The following is a 19,149-nucleotide window of genomic DNA, read 5'->3' as shown; positions in this document are numbered from 1 at the left end:
TATACATTTATGAGAGCATATTTAAACAACTGCTGAACTCTGTTATACTGGCTGGCAAAAAGAAATGCAAAATGTGATGTGAACACATTTTATATTGAAAGTCAACAGGAGAGCTACTTCTTAAATTTATTTAGGAGAGTAATAAAAGCTTGGTTGAAATACTCTGAGATGGTTTTCAAATCTGAGTTCTTGTCTGCAAACAGGATTTCTTAATTGGCCATTAACTTTTATTTGACTTTTATGGACTATCATTTTCCTATGATGGACTAGCATGAACCTAGTATAACTTACCAAAAATACACTTTCACCAGCGTGGTTTTGTGTACTTTAACAGTTACCTGTGATGTAAAGGGAGCAAGGCAGAGCCTGGAATCCCTTTCTGACAGCCCAGCATGACACAGACAGCTTGGTGGTCCTCAAGTGATCAGGTTACAGTAATTTGGCCAGTGGGAAAAATATAATGACAATTGAGGAAAAGTTTCTTGAACAGCCAGTAGCAATTGGAGAAGCAGTGGAGATGTTGATGGATTTGATTGTGTTTATATTAGAGAAAAGAAACTAGACGTTATGCAGCAGAAGAATGGAAGCAGTACTAGGCAGTGATTGCCCAGTCTTGGGTTAGATAGCCAGGAACTTGACTCTTGGTCTGAATAGAGCTCTTGGTTTGTAGACTTACTAAAACATACTTATTTTTAATTTTGCCTGTAACACCTCCTAGGGAATACGCTCAGTCACTGAAGATGGGTAATAAGAAGAGGGTTTTATTGCTTGGATCTGGCTACGTTTCCGGCCCTGTACTTGAATATCTCACTAGAGATTCCAACGTTGACATCACAGTTGGTATGTAAGACTTTGCTTATTTTTAATTGAAAAATTATGTCTAATTTAAACCTGCCAGCATGGCAGAACCTTTCTTATAAGTAATAAATGGATCTGGTTCTGAGAACAGATAAAGAAAATCTTTGTTACTGTGCACAACAGAAAAGGACTTTGTAGCTTTCTGAGCATTTTGAGTTTATACAATTGATTTGAAAATGACAGAGCCACATTAACAGTTTACTGTTTGCATGCGTGGAGAAACTGGAAGTATTTTTCCTTCTAACCTGCTTTGGGCTTGGGATTGGTTTTGTATCTAGCCGCTCACTTCTGTTGGTGCTTGGCTGTGTTTTCAGCTTCACACAAGAAGATGACATTGTTTTTATAGACACCTGTATGAGTGAAGCCTCTGCTGTTGTTATAACCAGTACCATGGTGGTTAACCTTCAGACCCTGACCTTCCCATCAGCCCCACGCGGTCTTGTTTATTCCTCTGTTTTGGTTTTATCTGGAGCATATTTAAGGCTGGGCATCTCAAAAACACCTTTCTGTACCCTCAATGTTGACTTCACCCCAATTCTGTGATTTCCGATTTAAAACCCAGGCTACTTTGCTGGGAGGTGGTTTCCTTTAAAACTTACCATTTTATTTCTGTTGATTTTTGTTGTTGATTTGGTTTGTTTTTTTCCCCTTGTGCTACTTTCATACTCAGCTGCTTTTGCTATGCTTTGTGGTGATAACCACAGTACTTTTAACCCCGTGGAAAAGATTTACTAGGAAGAAGAGGGGAACTCTAAGGAAGCTGCACCCTTGTTATTAGCACTGTCTGATGCGGCAAAGAGGGAAGGATTACAGCAATGTGCAGTGTCCATCCCCTCATCAGTACGGAAGCTGCATCTAGACCCTGCAATACAGTAACAGAAAGGAAAACCAGGTGAACTGGAAGGTCTATTTTGCCAAGCACTGTGCAAACATAGGAGGTGCCTCTTATCTGGGTAGCTTAAAAACATGCCGTTTCTACGGTACACACACAAAAGAACTCAGAAGGAAATAGACACAAAGATGTTACTTGTCTAATGTTTGGCAGCAGGCAGGTAGATGAAGAAAGCATAAAATGCACGTTGCAGTGCCACATTTGGTTCCCTACTGTTAGGCTACACCACTTTAAATCCAAATGAGGAAAATCTTAATTGAGAAATCTTCATGTATTCAACTTATTTTTGGTTTGAATTTGTAGATGATTTTGCCTAGCTCTTTTCTCTCAGCACAAGTTGATGAGTAGGGTACAGAGAATCACCCTCTGACAATATTTATTTCCCATTGACTTTGGAAAGGCCATAAGGAAATGAGGCCCTAAGTTAGAGCCACCGACGGTTTTGATTCTCCGTAAGGCTGTGCCCCACCTGCTGCCTTCATTGCCTGCTCCTTCCTCCTGGCTGTGTTCCCATTGCCATCCTTGTGCTGGCAGCATGGTGAGCTGGGACAGGAAACGGATTCACTTGCAGTCAGATGTGGCAAATACTGGTTGCTTTAACCCAGATCTCTTTTTCAGTTCTGCTTTCCTTATAATGGTAAGTGCTGATGGCAGTAGGAGCAAGATAATAGGAAGGAACAAATGGAGGCAGGCAGAGACTGGATTTCTCCCTTTTAGTGATAATATTAGCACATGCAGCATTGGTAGGACTAAGCCACGAGTAAATATTGCAACTAGTCAGATTGGCTCTGGGCCTTTTAGTCATATCTGGCCTAAGCAAAAGCTTAATGTTTTTATCTTTGTTATGTTAAAAATGCTGAATGATGTGCATTGTTTTTGTTTGAAGCTATTAAGCTGTTCTTGGCTATAAATAGGAATTCTGCTAAAATGTACTGAAGCAGTTTTGAAAGTTTTCTTTTTTAACCAGACTTATGTATAAATGTATGGCTACGTGGCATGAGGGATGGGGTAAGTTTTTCTGGGCATGTGTTTATTTACTAGATCTGTTAGTTAGCTGTGTTGAACCTGCACGTTCATCAAGACCTTAAAAACTAGCTCACGTTTTCCGGTCTCCCTCAAACCATGCACAGCCTGAAAAAGAAAACCAAATTTTCCTCTTTGGGCTTTTTTCCCTCCTGGACTTCTAGTCAGCTTCTTGCATGTCAATGATGTAGTCTGTGCTTTCGCAGAAATAGCTGCGACCATCAAAAACTGATTGACTACTTCACCTCTGCGTCTATTTGGCCAGGTTAGAGAAGTGACCGTTTTTAACACTAGGAGAAAATATGCACTGCATAGTGGCCTAAAATACTTTAGGCCTCAAGATAAATTGTTGTGCTAATTAAAAATGGTTGTTTTTCAGCAGGGTGATGCTAATCCAAAACCAGTTTACTTTTAAAACACATAGGGCATAAAATTTTTCCATTGCAATCTTCCCTCAAGAGTCAGCTCAACACTATGTCATTAAACTGGGAAGCACCAGGCATGCCTCTCCCGTATTTCCATGTGAAAGACAAACAAGAACAAAGCCTCTGCCTGTTTCAGCACGATTTAATTATTCTGTTTCACATGAGGTTGTAAACCTGCAAGGAAGGGCATTTTTTGGGGTAGGCAATTATTTTTTATTTTTTCCCCTACCTTTCTAGTTGTGCAATGCTTCTTCAGCAAATTGATGAGCTCCTGAATGCCAATGAGCTCAACTACTTAATAGCTCTAGGACCATGATGTGAGTTTCTGGCATTCGAGTTTTCTTCTACACCCTGTTCTGCCAAGCAGACCCCTGGATGACACATTTAAGTAAGGGTTGGTAGACCCAAGGGGTGATGTCCCCCCCAAATCAAAGCATGAAGATCAAGTCTATGGTGTGATTGTCCACCAAATAAATAAGGAAAATTGCTGCTTGGTTTTGTAGTGCTGTATGTGGGATGTCATTGAGTTCCTACTCATTACTCTAACTTTGGTTCTCTTTCTCTCCTTTTTAAAGTTTTTAATTTGTCTGATCCTTTTGACTCCCTACCTCTAAGAGTTTTTCCACTGATACTCTATCTCCGAAAAACCATACTGGTCAGCCTAAATGGGCTAGTTGTACTTTTGACTGGGCATAGTAGAGCTGTTATATTTTTCTGCCGGTCATCTTTATTTTGTTTTTCCCAGATCTCATGTGGTAGGATTATTGTTCCAGTTCAGATGAGCTGCCGTCTAAAGGACAATTATATATGGGAGTGCTTTGGATTTTCCTTCATCTTTAGTTAACAGTTGATGTGTTTTACTTTTGAAACAGCATCTGTCATGAAGGAACAGCTTGAACAACTGACGAAAAAATACAGCAATGTTACTTCAGTTCATATGGATGTCATTAAGCACGAGGAAAAGCTGTCCTCTTTGGTGAAGAAACACGACCTTGTGATCAGGTCAGAATTCTGTGTAAAACATGGTAGGCTCAACCCTAAGCCGTGCTGCTTCTTTCTACAAATTCACTGACCTAAATAACATGGTAACTTTTTTTTTTTTTAATGCCCAAGAACTAGGGTCATATTTGTGTATGTAAATAGTTGTAACTGGCCTCTGCCTTTTCACGTAGCAGGGCATCGGGACTTTCAAAGGGGCTTTGACTGCAGCATCTCTTTGGAAGTGCTCACCAATTATGTGGACAGCCTTCTTAGTGCAAGGAGATCAAATTTGCATGTTTGCAAGAGCAGGTGAAATTCCGACATCATGGTCATTTCCCCTGAATATCCCATTAAGAAAGATCTCTTTCCAGGTGTTGAAACAGGGGAGGAAATGACTTCATAGTCCTTGCCATTTTGTCCCTTTTGCCACGGATGTCATGAGTGTTTTTTCCTTTCCATGTAGAGCGTGCTTTTCACAAAGCGCTTCAGCAAGATCATTGTAAGGCAAGCTTTCTCAAGGATGGCTTTACAGTTTTGCATCTTCTAAACCTCCAGCATGCCTGTTTAGAAGGTGGCCTTGAAAAGAGGTCAGTGGTTTGTTTTTTATAAAGAGAGGTGTGACAAAAGATGCTGTCTAAAGAATGACTCCCCTATTGTCCTGCGCCCTGTTCTGAGTGCATCCAACAATGCTCTTCTGATAGGGTAGCATTGCACTTGTGTAGGTATAAAACTGCTCAGGGCAAGGCAGGTGTGACTGTTGCATTTACTGGAGCTTTTTTGTAGGCATACAAAAACATTTGTGAGTGTCTTTCCAGTAACAGCATAAGTAACTGGCTGAATTTTGATGTTGCATAATTCTCCTTCATTTGTAGCTTGCTGCCTTATTCAGCACATCCTTTGGTTGCTAAGAAGTGTATTGACAACAAAGTGAACCTGGTAACAGCCAGCTACTTAACACCAGCTATGAAAGAACTCCAGGAGAGGTAGGTATGAGAGTAGCATCTCCCTGGTGTTGCTTCCTTCTTGAGTGCATTATCTGAATATTTTGCAGTCTGTTACACCTGCAACGCTTATTGTGAATTACTGTTTTCTGCATTCTTTTTCCTTCCCTTTCTATGATGGTGGACTAAGTACCTTTCCCCAAAGTTGCATGTGGAGGCTGTGGCAGAGCGGAGAAATGAGTTCATACCCCAGTCTGGTCAGACTAGTGCTCTAAACACCGGAATATACTGTTCTGCGTGCCCCATCTTATTCCGTGTTAATGTGCCTTCCGCTCTCCCCTCAAACCTGTGAGGATGCCTGAGCTGGGCTGATATTCAAGCTGAGCAGCTGGGCTGTCCTGTTCTACCAGTGACAGCAAGCTCATTTGTCATTATTCTCATTTCCCTAATAAAAACTCATTCTTGACTTATTGTATCTATCCTCCTTCATGCCACCGTCTTTTGAACAGGTCCACTATATTAGTCTCAAATTGGTGACAGTTCTAACTATTGCAGTGTTTCTGTTGTCCTACTTATTATGTGATTGGAAGTTGTTTTAGGCATGGAGCTTCACCTCGGTGCTTCTCTCAGTCATGGTACTGGAAACTCTGAAGTGAATTCAAGTGAATGAGAAGAGAATTGTACATGCTGTGTCTCTACAAAAGATAAAACAGAGAAAGCTAGACAGGTAGAGAACCAGAGTTGCAGGCAATGAGGGAGCTTTAGGGGACTCTCCTCCCCTTCTCTTGCTGTGATGCGCACATATCATCATGCTCTCGAAAAGAAAAGACAACAAAAAAAAGACATCTCATTTGTCAAAACACAAAGTGATTGTGAAAATAAAATAAATCACCTCAGTTTGTGGTGAAAAGTGAGCTGCTGTGGGAGTGTAGGCAACTTAAAAAAAGCAAACCCAAATGTTTGTACTTTGGGAAAGTAGGCCTTTCGATCTCTTTCCCCTGCAGGAGCTGTTTAGGGCAATTATGACTAGCTCTCTGCTGTCCTCTGCATTGCTGCCTTCCAGCATTATAGAACTGTCCAGGAGAATGTGGCATATGCAGTAGCTTGTAGGAATTTCTGTTTCCATCAGGCCCTAAAAGTTGCAGCAAAATAAGAGAAACCAAGGCTAGGAAGACCATCGTCACTGTTCAGATTTTAACATCTGCTTCCACAGGCAGAGCCCAGAATTTACTGTGTTGGGGAAAGTTTTCTGGGCCTTTGTTGGACAGATTTCCTGAATAAAAGGCCAGTAATAATGAATGTTCTGACAGATCTGCTTTCTGTTATTTTCAGCGTAGAAGCTGCTGGTATTACAGTTATCAGCGAAATGGGTTTGGATCCTGGTCTTGACCATATGTTGGCGATGGAATGTATTGACAAGGCAAAAGAAGTTGGTGCTACGGTAAGGTTGGCAGGCAGTGCATAGTTCTGCCAAGACTTTATGAGTAAAGTTGTTCCTTTAACACCACCCAGTTTTGGGGCATGTCACTGATATGGAACAGACTCTGGACACCATATTTCTCTGGATTCTTGGAATTTGGTGCCAACTAATCCAATTGGTGAGACCATCAACTAGCATGGCTTTGCCCCAGTGTGTGTTTTGGTTTCCTCTGCTTTACGGACAGTGCCTGCAGTGTGACAGCTTGACACAGTTGCTCGGTGAAATTCTTTTGGTTTCCCCTGTCCACTGTACATCTTCTGATTTGGTCCATTTGGCAGATAACGTCAACAGAAAGTTCAGGAACGAATGGAAATTCTGCAAGGTAGCTCTGTACTGTTTGCATCCTGGTCTGTCTTATCTTCATTGTTTCTTTTCCGTGTATAAATCTGACAGGTTGTATCCTACACTTCTTTCTGCGGTGGCCTACCAGCTCCAGAGCACTCTGACAATCCTCTGAGATACAAGTTCAGCTGGAGCCCACAAGGAGTGTTGCTGAATACAGTTCAGTCTGCTACGTATTTAAAAAATGGAGAGGTGAAGTAATCCTAACATTCCCATTTAAAGCCAGACAAAGAAGTTGATGTTGGGCTAAGGAGGGAAGTGGGATTTGTAAGATGCCGTGTTTACTTTCAAGCTGGTGACAGTCAGTTGCCTAAGCAAGTTGTGTACATCACTTAATCCTGTGTTTGGAGCATGATGGTGCCTGGCTGCTGCCAGCTTAATTCTTACTTACTGTATGGAAATGGATTGCAAAGAAGGAGCGTGTTCTAATGACTAAAGCACTGGATTGAGGTTGATGTTCTGGGTTCAGCTTCTATCCCTGCTGCGTGTTGCTTTTGCCACTTAATTGCCCTGTCTGTGGCTCTGTGAAACAAAGGTGAGAGTGCATCCTTCTTGCTTTTCTGTAGTCATGTTGGTAAACCAAACAGCTTCACTCTGTACTTGCACAGTCTATAGCAGAACTCTTGATTTCTTTTTCTTTTGGTGCAATCTGTAATACCAGTAACCCACTGAGTGGGTTTTGTGAAAGTGTACGGTGCTTTCTGATGTGTTTTATGTAAGCTCTGTTTTGCTGTTTGTGCAAGAGTCTTTAGAGTAGACTTAACCTAGTGAATGTCACTGCGTCTGTTTTATGGAAAGATCATACCTGATTTGTGCAAAGCTATTGCAAGCCATTATCACATTTCTGCTTTCCAGTCCTATCTGCTTGATCAGTCCCACTTGCTCAGAGTAGTTACTGAGCAGGGGCTCTTCAAATGTCAAGGAGACTGCTTTGTATAACCACTGTAAAGTTTAGCTAATTATCTAAACTTTTTGATCTGCAAAATGGAGAAATCTTTTGAGATGTTTTATCATGACATTTTGGTGCTCTAGTGTTCTTATTGCAGTAAGAAAGGAGAAATTCAGGGACTGTACATTGGATAATTATTTAAAAAGCAATAACACATAGTTTATAAGTTTCAGATTAAAGGGTCTCTTGGAGAATGTGAAAATGTTTCTGATTTAATTCTGACCTGGTTCACTCATTGCTAGGAAAAATTAGATCATGCAAATGAATGATTCACTATCAGCTTGTCAGTAAACTGTGCAATTTTTCCTGTTTGCTGGTAAATCCTTAGCTGTCTTTGACTGTTGTGCAGGATTCTTCCACACTGGTGTCTTGCCTGACAAACACAATAAGATCTTTCAGCTGCTGCAGACTTCACTGCTTTAGTTTTTCTTTTCAATGGAAACCTTGCCCCTTTGCTCAGAAGTCACAAAATGAGTTTGTATTGATGCTGCATAGCAGATCTGTGCAGCAGCTGCTTGAAGGAAGCGGGGTTCAAGGCTTTGGTTGGGAGTGAGAATAGAAGTAGTCAACCCGATTTTGTTTTCCTTCGATGGTGCATTCTCTCTGTTCTTTGTAACTGCAAGTAAAGATACACAGGGGCAGCAATTTTACATCAGTGTGATATCACCTGATTTAATTTAATCTTTAAAAAAAAGGAAACAAGCCCCCATCCCTCTCTTTACATTTGCCTTCTCCCCATTACAAAAAGAGAATAAAAAAATTGACGAAAAAGCAGGGAACCTATGGGCAGAATCTCCCTTCACACTGGCGTAGTTTGGGGAGGTGCTCCACGACTACACTAATGTAAGTGAAGCGGAAACCTGCCGCTTTACTATACATGCAGCGGTTACAGAATTAATAGTGAGAGAAGGATGTGGGTTGTTTTAGCCCTTTGACTAGTAATGGCTGACATAGTGCAAGCTGCTCCATCACATGCCTAAATGGCTCGTGCAACCGCTTTATTTAGATTGGGCCTTTGCTTGTACCAGAAACACTAAGCACATTGTTCCTATTTTGTGCATATATCATCTTTTCTGTTGTAAAATAAATTAAATAACGCTGCACCGAAATAATATTGCTGTTCTTTCACAAAATCTAGGTTATCAATATTCCAGCTGGAGGAGCATTACTTGATTCTGTTACTCCAATGGATTTTTTCCCAGGATTAAATCTTGAAGGTTTTCCTAACAGAGACAGTACAAAATATGCTGAGCCGTATGGTATTCAGACAGCTCACACTTTGTTGAGAGGCACCTTAAGATACAAAGTAAGTTTTTGTTGTTGCTATTATTAATTCTCTTTTCCTCAAGAGATGAATGTTGTCATTTCAAGAAAACTGTATCTAAAAGACAGCCTTTTATAGCTCTGTATCGCTATTTATGAGCTCTCCACTATCCCAATTGAGAGAGAACTGAAATCACTTCTCTCATTTTTTTAATCTAGCTTTACCTGGTTTATTTAACTGGTGTTTGTTGCAAACCAGAAAAATAGTTTTACTTGTTTTAGGCAGCTGGTTGGTTGGCTTGCACAGTCTGTGTCTTTGTTTCTTTTTTCTCTGGATCTGTATTTGGTGTCAGATCAATAGAAGATTTTTTAAAAATTAAATAAATTTCATGGGTTGTGTGACGTGTGTGGCTGTTAGGTATTTTTAAGAATTGATCTATTCTCTTAAAGTTGATAAAAATTTGAATTTATAGTTTGTTGCTTGTATTCCTATGAAAAACAGAATGTAAAAATCTTACAGAAAATTATGGGTTTCCATCAAACTGAGAAAGTTTTTCTTCAAGTAACTGGAAATCTTGAAGTTGAGCAGCTGTAACATTTTGGTCAGTTAAGTGAAAAGTTAAGAGATAAATGTGTTTTCCTTCAAACTGATAGACTCTCTTCCTTTTGTTCGTTAGGTGCACAATGCAGAACCAAAACATAATATCTTTTTCTTTCAGATTTCTTTTTTAATTATTTGTTTGTTCAATATACATTAATAAGGAATAAACCTAAAACCATACTGAAGGTTTGAAAAAAGCTTTTCTGGATGTTGTGATACGTCTATTGAGTTAAGGTTTATGTCAAGGTTTAAGTTGTTGTTTTGTACGTGGCTTGAGGAAAGTGTATGTCCTTTCCCTCTTAATTCCTCTGTTGCAATACAATAGGATTTTTTCTTTATTTCTGGGAGGGAGGGAGGCTTGCTTAGCAGAAGAAGATTGAAGGCCAACGCAGGGGAACAAGGGTTACAAATTGCAATAGCTCTCTTTTTGTCGGTCTAGATACGATCTCTTGTTCAGAAGCTAAAAATATGTGGAGTCTTATCTCGTCATGAAGTCTTAGTATGACAGTATCTGCTCTTCCATTTGGTGCCTGGTAAAATTTTCTTCTTAGCACAAGGAAAAGCGAAAATGTCAGGATGACACGCACAATTGTTGTCAGTGTGCTGCAAGAGTGACGTTTCTGTGGTTAGTGCTGTTTTCTTAACCCCCCAAAGCAGGTCCATCCCTTTGGGTTGGGGTGATGTTGGTAGGGTTGCGTGGAGGAGCTTTGCCGTGCTTCTGCCTGCGTGGTACCTATGTGCCAGAACATAGCGCTGAGCAGGGCAGAAGTTAATGTCAGCCCTTTGCACATGCTGCTGTGTCGGCAGAAAGCAGAAAGGAATCAGTTCAGTGCCGAGGCTAACAACTCCTCAGAGCGCCTTTTCTAGATTAAGTTCAGGTAGCTGATGGAGTCAGTTTAAAAAGAGGTGTCACAGAAGGATCTCACCGCAAGGCCATCTGAGCTGATAACAGTGCTGGTGGAGGTGGCTCCTAATTATAGTTAGCCCTCGTTCAGGGTGCTCCGTTTCCACCATTCTTCTTTTTTACAGTGTTTCTAGCACTTGCATGTAAGTGTTTTCAGGTGTCTAGCAGCTGTGTGGGAGTGTTAACGGAATACAAACAAAAATTTAGCAGACACCAGTTGAGACTTTTTATCATGCAGCCTATCGCAGCCTTTGCAGTTCCTTTGAAATACTATTCTGCTGCTGTCCTGGTTGACTCGCTGATATTCCTGAAAGAAAGATACAAATACACAGGATTCTTATCTTTAGAATCAGTTTATCAGATGCCCATACAGTCACACCGGTGTAAAACCGGGGTGAGCTGAGTTCAGCGTTGGGCTCTCTGTATGCAGTGGTCCATTTATGGACCATCTGGCTGATACGACCCCATCTGTAATGACCTGCTGGGGTTTGAACTAGTGCTGGCCAGCTTAGCCCTTTGATCGCATGAACGAACGCTACTTGCCATGGAAGTACCGATGGCAGAATAATAGTAAGTCATTAAAGAGGGTATTAAAAAAGTAGGGGGAGGAGTGAAGAGGGGCTGTTGAAAGTGCCGCTCTGTAGCAGTAACCCCATTGGCATCGTGTTATTGTGGCTGCCTTCCCATGGGAATAATGCTTAATACTACCATGGTTGTATCTACCACTACATTCAAAGCAAGGAGAAATATTCACTTCAGTTTCAAGTGATTATTATTTTTAACCATGTTATTCTTTTATTTCAGGGATACTCTAAGACTATGGGTGGCTTTGTAAAACTAGGATTAATTAACCCAGATCCTTATCCTTTGCTAAGCTCAACCACGCCACCTCTAACCTGGGTGAGTTACTCTGATTACTCTGCCTTCTTTCTTCTGTTTTTTTAATGTTTTTCTTGGATGTACTTAGCGATGGGAATCTTGCATTGTATGCTCGTCTTCTCAGCTCTTTGTTCCTGGAAATTAGGACAATTTTCTTCAGCAGGAATGTAATACAGTGCTGGAACAGGTTATCCAGAGAGATACTGGAGGCTTTCAGGACTCATCTAGACAAAGTCACAGCTGACTTGAGTGCTGGTGGTACTCCCGCTTCAAGGAGGGTGTTGGGCTAGATCACCCTCAGAGGTCCCGTACAATATTTTTATGAATTGTCTTAACTTTTCTGTTAGTCAGAATCCAGCCCTCAGTGCTGTGAGTTTGCAATGTCCATATTGGTACTGGCCTATGATCTTCAGTGTAAAAGTATTTTTTAGGGCATCAAGAGGTAAGAGATCATGCCTGAATGAGTATGTTAGAATCTTTTTTCCTGTTAAAACTCTGTACAAGCATTTTTTTTTGTCTTCTGTTATGCCGCTTTTCTGTCTTGCTTACTGATGCCTCACTTCATCTTAATCTCAGCCAAGGTACGACTCCCATGATGTGCTGCTGTTACCTTTGACAATCGATGTTTCGGTTGTGTCTGTGGGCAAAGCAGGGAATTTCATATTTCGATATGATGTGAAAACAGATGAATTGATGAACAACTTATTACTTGTCAGATCTGTTTGTCTGTCTTGTGAGAAATTTTTCTTCCATTTTGCAAACCCCTGAGAGAGTAACTTTCTTTATTAATCAGATGAACAAAATTCTGATCTGCCTCCTGTTTCCTTCCTTGTGCTTTTATCGGCATTAATCTGGAAAAACACACCAGGCTTATGTTGTGTGATGGTCTGAGGAGAGCACAGTATTTTTCTGATGATGCCATTATTTCAAGTTAAGAATGTCTCGAGTGTTCTCAAAACCACGAAAGCACAAGGTGAAGAGGCCCAGTCTCGCTTGTCCCTGACTAACGTACAGCACTGCTCATCTTCCCAAGCTCCAGGACTTTTTGGGCTGCCGTGTGGGAATTTTATTTTTTTTTTGAGATGATTTTTGTCCACTTTCAATTTTAGGGTTGATATCTTCAAGTTTTCTTTGCAAAGATGGATAGAATTTGCAGTCCTTCTAGCCTCAATGAATAAGCGTACAGTGTCATGTAATCTGTGAAAATAACTATAAACTCCTTAGTCTTGCTGCAAACCTTGTCTCAGCAATGTTGTTCCATCTGAGTACTTTCCCTTTATTATTCTGCCTGGGACGCAGAGGAGACAGGCTAACCTGAGCTTCTGAGACGACTCTGCAGTTCTTGCTTGCTTCTTATCTTGTTCATAGCTCCGTTTATTACCTGTCTTGCTGTGAATGAAGCAAGCAATAATTAGCACCTAGATAGCACAAAATGGCCTTCAGATACGCACAAAAATCTTCAGAAGGCTTTTTGGTAATATGTTCTCAGGAATTCCAGAGCCTTGTTCCATCTCATCAGTCTGTGTTCTTCCTTTTGGAAGGGACGTTCTCCATTTCCAGACCAGTTGAAAGATAATCTTTGAGTTCCTGGCTCCCTGGCTGTCTCCAGGTGGCTTCTCTTTCACCCGGACATCCTCCCAGTGTTCCTTGTTTATGCAGATTTATGTGTTCTTTCTTCACTGCCAGAGGAAGGGATAAGACTAAAAAACTAGGGGGAAGCAGCTGAGCGGTGGGGTACAAAGTGTTTTAGGACAAAATGAGCCCTATTCTCCCTTGTTGCCATTAAAAAACTCAAACTATGTCATGTTGCCTGTATGCATAACCCGCCTTCTCAGAAGTCCTGGATATTAACTGAGCTTAGTGGAGCAGTGGGTTCTCGAAACCTTGGCTGAAAAGGAGAGGGAACAGATGTCAGGCCTTACGGAACTTTTTTCCTTTTCTTTTAATACAGAAAGAGCTCATGTGCAAACTGGTTGGAATTAAACCGCCCGCTGAGTACCACGTTCTTAAAGAAGCTGTATTTAGCAAACTGGAAAAGGATAAAAGTCAGCTGGAGGCAGTGGAATGGTAACATTTTCCAGTGATTTTTTTTTTTAAGGTTAAAAAAAATAATAAAGGTTTGCAATTCCACCCATTTTGGTCCATGTTGAGACCATTAAACTGGTATGCTGAACAAGCTGGAAATTACAAAACAAAGACTATGCTTGATAGGCAATGATGTCTCATTTCTTCCTCCAGGCTAGGCTTACTGGGAGATGAACCAGTTCCAGCAGCAGATTCCATTGTTGGGGCTCTTGCAAAGCACATGGAGATGAAGCTGCCCTTTGGTATGTGAGAAATTCTTCTTTTTCATGGCTTTGAGTGGAGCAAGTCAGTATCTCTTATCAGTCTTAATTAGATTAGCTTGTTCACCTTCATTAAAAAACCTTAATTTTAGATTTTTTTAATGTCTTGTGATGTTCTCTACTCCCCCAATTTATCCTTTGCTTTCCCGGTTACGTTTTTAGTTTCATCTTAATATTCTGTCCTCCCTAATAGTCCCTTATCTTAAGTCACTTCCCTGTTACGCGTGCTGTGTACGCATAGTGCCTTGCTCATCAGGAACCTCATCTTGTTACGATTGAAATATAAGTAATGAGTAGTTTGTGTACTTTGCTTTTAGGCGCTGGAGAGAGAGATATGATTGTTATGAGAAATGAAATAGGTCTCAGGCATCCTTCTGGTCATTTGGAAGACAAATTTATTGATCTGGTTGTCTATGGCGATAACAAAGGATATTCTGCGATGGCTAAAACAGTAGGATACCCCACGGCCATTGCTGCTAAGATGATTCTAGATGGTAAGTGACTGTTCAGGCTTCAACTACAGTATTTCGTCACGCTGGATCTTCCTGCCTGTAGAGAGCAGATGTGTAATGTTTCTGAAGCGTATATATGTATTATATTATTATTTTTTTAAATTTAATCAAACTTTTCCCGTCGCCTTTACAGGAATTTTTAATCTGCATGTTTGGATGTTTCAGTTACTTAACTTCTTAATCTACAGAGATTTTTAGTAATTTAATCTTAAGTGTTTCACTGCTGTAGAAGGGACCTTTGGTATTGATTATGCCACAGTGAGGTGGGCTAAAATATACCTGTGCTGGACAAACTAGTGGCTTCCACTGCTACTTACTGGATCGATCAAATTTAAGGCTTGGGGCATATTACCTGATCATGTTGTGTGTATATAGACAGGCAGACTCTGCCTAGTTGTCACCCTGTTTAAGGAAATAGTGTGATTTCCCCTTGCGTGCTCTTAATATTTAGAAATTCATTCTTCTTCTGGCTAACTGAAATGAGCAAAAACTTTGGGTTCGGGGTGGGATTTTTTGTGTCTTTTTTTTTGTAATTTAGAAAACCAAACCCCAAACTTTTGAAGTTTAGATGCTTTTTACCTAATCACAGTTTCACAGCTCTACAAATTAAATTCAGCTCTATGAAATTAAATTCGAGCTGTGTACACTACTATTTCAAACTTTTTTCCTTGTCCTCGTGGACAACATGATAGCCATGAGCCAGCAATGTGCCCTTGTGGCCAAGAAGGCCAATGGCATCCTGGGGTGCATCAAGAAGAGTGTGGCCAGCAGGTCGAGGGAGGTCATCCTCCCCCTCTCCTCTGCCTTGGTGAGGCCGCACCTGGAGTACTGTGTCCAGTTCAAGAAGGACAGGGAACTGCTGGAGAGGGTACAGCAAAGGGCTACAAAGATGATTAGGGGACTGGAACACCTCTCTTATGAAGAAAGGCTGAGGGATTTGGGTCTCTTCAGTCCGGAAAAAAGACAGCTGAGGGGGGATCCTATCAACACTTATAAATACTTAAAGGGTGGGTGTCAGGAGGATGGGGCCAGGCTCTTTTCTGAGGTGGCCAGTGACAGGACAAGAGGTAATGGTCACAAACTTGAACATAGGAAGTTCCACCTAAACATGAGGAGGAACTTCTTTACCCTGAGGGTGTCAGAGCACTGGAACAGGCTGCCCAGAGAGGTGGTGGAGTCTCCATCTCTGGAGACATTCAAAACCCACCTGGACGTGTTCCTGTGCAACCTGCTGTAGGTGACCCTGCTCTGGCCGGGGGGTTGGACTAGACGATCTCCAGAGGTCCCTTCCAACCCTACCATTCTGTGATTCTTTGGTACAGTGCTGCTGCTGTGTGAGAACATAATGCCAAGGTTGATAAATCTGAATATACATATATGTAAAAATATAAAAATTAAAATTTATGTAATTGCAAACTGATATTTTTTTACTTGTGGTGGGTTGACTGTGGCTGGCTGCCAGACGCCCACTCAACTGCTCTCTGCCCCTCCTCAGCAGGACAGCGGGGAGAAAATAAGATGAAAAAGCTCATGGGCTGAGATAAAGACAGGGAGATCACTCACCAGTCATTGTCACAGGCAAGACAGCCTCAACTTGAGGAAAATTAATTTATTGCCAATTCAAAATAGGTTTGGGCAGTGAGAAACAAAGACGGAACAACACCTTCACCCCTGCCTCTTTTTCCCAGTCTCAACTTCTCTGCTCCATTCCTAACTCCTCACCCTCTTCCCTCCGCCCCGAGGAGCGCAGGGGGATGGGGAACGGGGGCTGTGGTCGGTCCGTAACAGCCCCTCTCTGCTGCTCCTTCCTCCTCACGCTTTTGCCCTGCTCCACCATGGCCTCTCCACGGGCTGTGGGAGAATCTCCGCCCTGGTGCCTGGAGCGCTTCCTCCTCCTCCTCCTCCTCCTCCCCTCCTTCTTCTCCGGCCTCGGTGTCACAGGGCTGTTTCTCACACTTTTTTCCTCACTCCTCACAGCTGTGCGGCGTTTTGCCCTTTCTCAAATACATTTTCCCTGAGGCGCCACCATCTCCTCTGCGGGGCTCAGCCGTGCCCTGGGGTGGGTCGGAACCGGCTGGAACCGGCTGTGGCCGGCTCGGGGCAGCCCCGGCCGCTCCTCACAGAGGCCGCCGCAGCCCCCGCCGCTGCCAAAGCTTTGCCAGGTAAACCCAGTACAGCACTTAACACTTCTTTTTTTCCCCCCCCTACCTTTATCTCAGGTGAAATAGATGCCAAAGGTATGGTTATACCATTGACAAAGAAAGTTTACGGACCAATACTTGAGCGTGTTCGGGCCGAAGGCATCGTGTACAGTACTCACAGCGTTATCAAACAGTAACTGGAAGCAGTGGATGGAACCGGGTTTTGGCTTTGTTTGGTGTGTCCCCCCCCCTTTAAGAATCTCAGTTTGGACCAGATAAAGGCAGCACCTGCCATTTCACACGCAAATGATGCCCTCCATAGAACCGGTTGCCTGACTTTCATATAGAAACTGTCGATACCCACACACATGAATTGTGGTATTTTTCTCTTAAAACTGTTACGCTTTCACGTACATGTTTCAGCGTCAATCGGATCTTTCCTTATATCTTTCCTAAAATATCTCAGAAGTAATTTTTTAAATAATAGAACTTATCTTCTAAGTTTATAGGGTTACTATTGAGACAAATTTGAGCTGAAAGAAAAATCTATTAGTGGATTCTTTCATGGTGGAAAAGCCTGGTTAATGAATCCCATTGGTTAAGTTTGATTGTTCATGTGGTAAAAATAATTTATTAGAGAAACAGAGATGAAAGTGATACTTAAATTTTAAGTCTTATTGTTCCTTTTAATGCTATTTGTGAATGTTTTCACAATAACAATGTGCAAGAAATAGTTTAGAAATTATGCACTACTAGCAAATGAGATCCTGTTAAATCTTGAAAATGTTCCGTTGTTACATATTTGAAATCCAGACCTTAGTATTTTTTAAATCCCTCTCTTATGAATCTAAACTTAAATTGCTTGGAGGAGGGAGGAAATTTAAAGCAAGCCTCCCCCCCCCGCCCCCGTTCCCATCTCCGAGTGGAAGCTGGTTGGAATGTGTTGAAATACCTGCTGTTACGTGTTGCTTGTGCCGCGAAGGGAGCACGTCGGCATTCAGCTCGGCATTCTGAAACACAACGTGGTTAATGTGCTTCGAAGCCGCTCCACATGACATGTTTACTCTTCCCACTTACACTGTGCGCCACGTCCAGGTTAAGTACTGTTACAAAGGGAATAGACTGTGTAGCACAAGCAGCTTTGAAACGCAGTAGGCTTAGAGCTTTAAATCACTGCTTTTTGAGTTAGCTTCTTCTGTCCTTTTGCTACCGTGCTTTTGAAGCGTTCATTTGGGAGCCTATCCATACTACTCAATGCAGCGCCACTTCAGCCTGATGAGAGTTTGCCGGCGTACCAGCTCATCTGATGGTAAGTGCCGCGCTGCGCAGGCGTGCCGGCCCGGCTCTAGCCGCACTTTCGCTGCATCAGCGCAGGATTGAACTTTAGCCCGAGCGTAGCTTCTCTCTAACAAAACAGCAGTTGCTTCCTTCCAGTTCAGGGCTGCTTCTGTGGTGTTTGCTCAGGGATTTCTACACCACCTTGCAAGGCAAGCATGGTTTAGGCTTCACCAGTTAGGCCTGTGAGGTGCAATGCTGTGGGCAGATACCATTTGCACTGGTACCTGTGCTCCTCTTTTCTAAAGCTGAACACTGATGCTGGAAGCTGTCTGCTTTCAACTTTGCTACAAGCACACTTTGCTGATAAACGCACAGCCTTTTACCTCCTGAGAACCGTAGTCCTACTGTCGCGGTCCCGAGGGGCTGGAATTCCAGGTGTTGCACTGCCCAGTTGGAAAAGCAGCCATAACAATAGCTGAAGTTTTGATCTCCGAGTCTTGCTACTCAGATTTGGATTTTCTTTGTGCATATGTAATGAAGTAGCAATTGCAACAAAGAGGAGGGTGAAAGGAGCCAAAGGGAGAAAGAAGAATGAAGGGCAGAGTATGGTTGTCAAAGAGGAGGGTTTTTTATACTGAACCACTGAATGTTTTTGTACTGTCAAATTTGGAATTCTGTTACAGTGCCATGCATGTTCTGAGTATCGGATGAAATCCTGGCTCCACGAAGTTGCTTAGCTTCCCGCTGACCTTGCAGGCTGTTGGTCTGTTGTATGTACATGCAGCTGGGGTAAGGATGGAGCCTGCAATGAATGTTCCGCTCTCTGCTGCCTCCTCCTCCCACCAGTAGATTAAAGACCAACAACTAAGGGTTAAAATTAGATGTGAATCTGCTGGTGCAGTGTCCACTGCTTGGTGAGACCAGGATTTCACTCGAGAATTCTCTGTTCCCTCCTTTACCACACAAATACACAAACATGGGGTTGTGTTTCTGTATATATGCATGCACCTTGCTTGCTTTTCTGCCCAGGAAATGCAGTATGCAAAGAAAATTAGAATTTTTAAAAAGTATATAATCTCTTTGAAGCACAAAAAGAAAGCACTACAGACCGTTTCCTTCAAGAAACACTGCTATTATTTTTGAAACATTTTGTATCAGAATATATTTCTGTTTCCCAGTGCAATGCTGCTTTTCGTTTTCTAAGTGTAGACTTAAATGAATTTATTGCTCAGCCTTTGTATGAAGATTAGACTTCTCAGTTCTCTTTGCATATTATTGGAAAGATAATTGTATCTTATACACAGGATTGCTTAAAAAATAAATTTTGAAAACCTG

The 19,149-nt window shown here is 41.9% G+C and overlaps 1 protein-coding gene across 4 annotated transcripts in view; it reads left to right on the top strand.

Moving 5' to 3' along the window:
• Window positions 1-19,149, top strand: part of AASS (aminoadipate-semialdehyde synthase) — a 31,405-nt gene extending 12,256 nt beyond the window's left edge. For all 4 annotated transcript variants that reach the window (XM_063323272.1, XM_063323273.1, XM_063323271.1 and 1 more), the window contains 11 exons: window positions 719-840; window positions 4,071-4,200; window positions 5,052-5,162; window positions 6,453-6,561; window positions 6,994-7,134; window positions 9,030-9,197; window positions 11,464-11,559; window positions 13,490-13,605; window positions 13,777-13,865; window positions 14,201-14,377; window positions 16,615-19,149. In XM_063323272.1, the coding sequence (XP_063179342.1) occupies window positions 719-840; window positions 4,071-4,200; window positions 5,052-5,162; window positions 6,453-6,561; window positions 6,994-7,134; window positions 9,030-9,197; window positions 11,464-11,559; window positions 13,490-13,605; window positions 13,777-13,865; window positions 14,201-14,377; window positions 16,615-16,733 (1,378 nt within the window). In that variant the 3' untranslated portion in view covers window positions 16,734-19,149. The remainder of the gene's footprint in view (window positions 1-718; window positions 841-4,070; window positions 4,201-5,051; window positions 5,163-6,452; window positions 6,562-6,993; window positions 7,135-9,029; window positions 9,198-11,463; window positions 11,560-13,489; window positions 13,606-13,776; window positions 13,866-14,200; window positions 14,378-16,614) is intronic.

Source organism: Chroicocephalus ridibundus, chromosome 1, assembly GCF_963924245.1.
Source record: "Chroicocephalus ridibundus chromosome 1, bChrRid1.1, whole genome shotgun sequence".
Classification (NCBI taxonomy): domain Eukaryota; kingdom Metazoa; phylum Chordata; class Aves; order Charadriiformes; family Laridae; genus Chroicocephalus; species Chroicocephalus ridibundus.
This window is presented reverse-complemented; position numbering and strand designations above follow the sequence as displayed.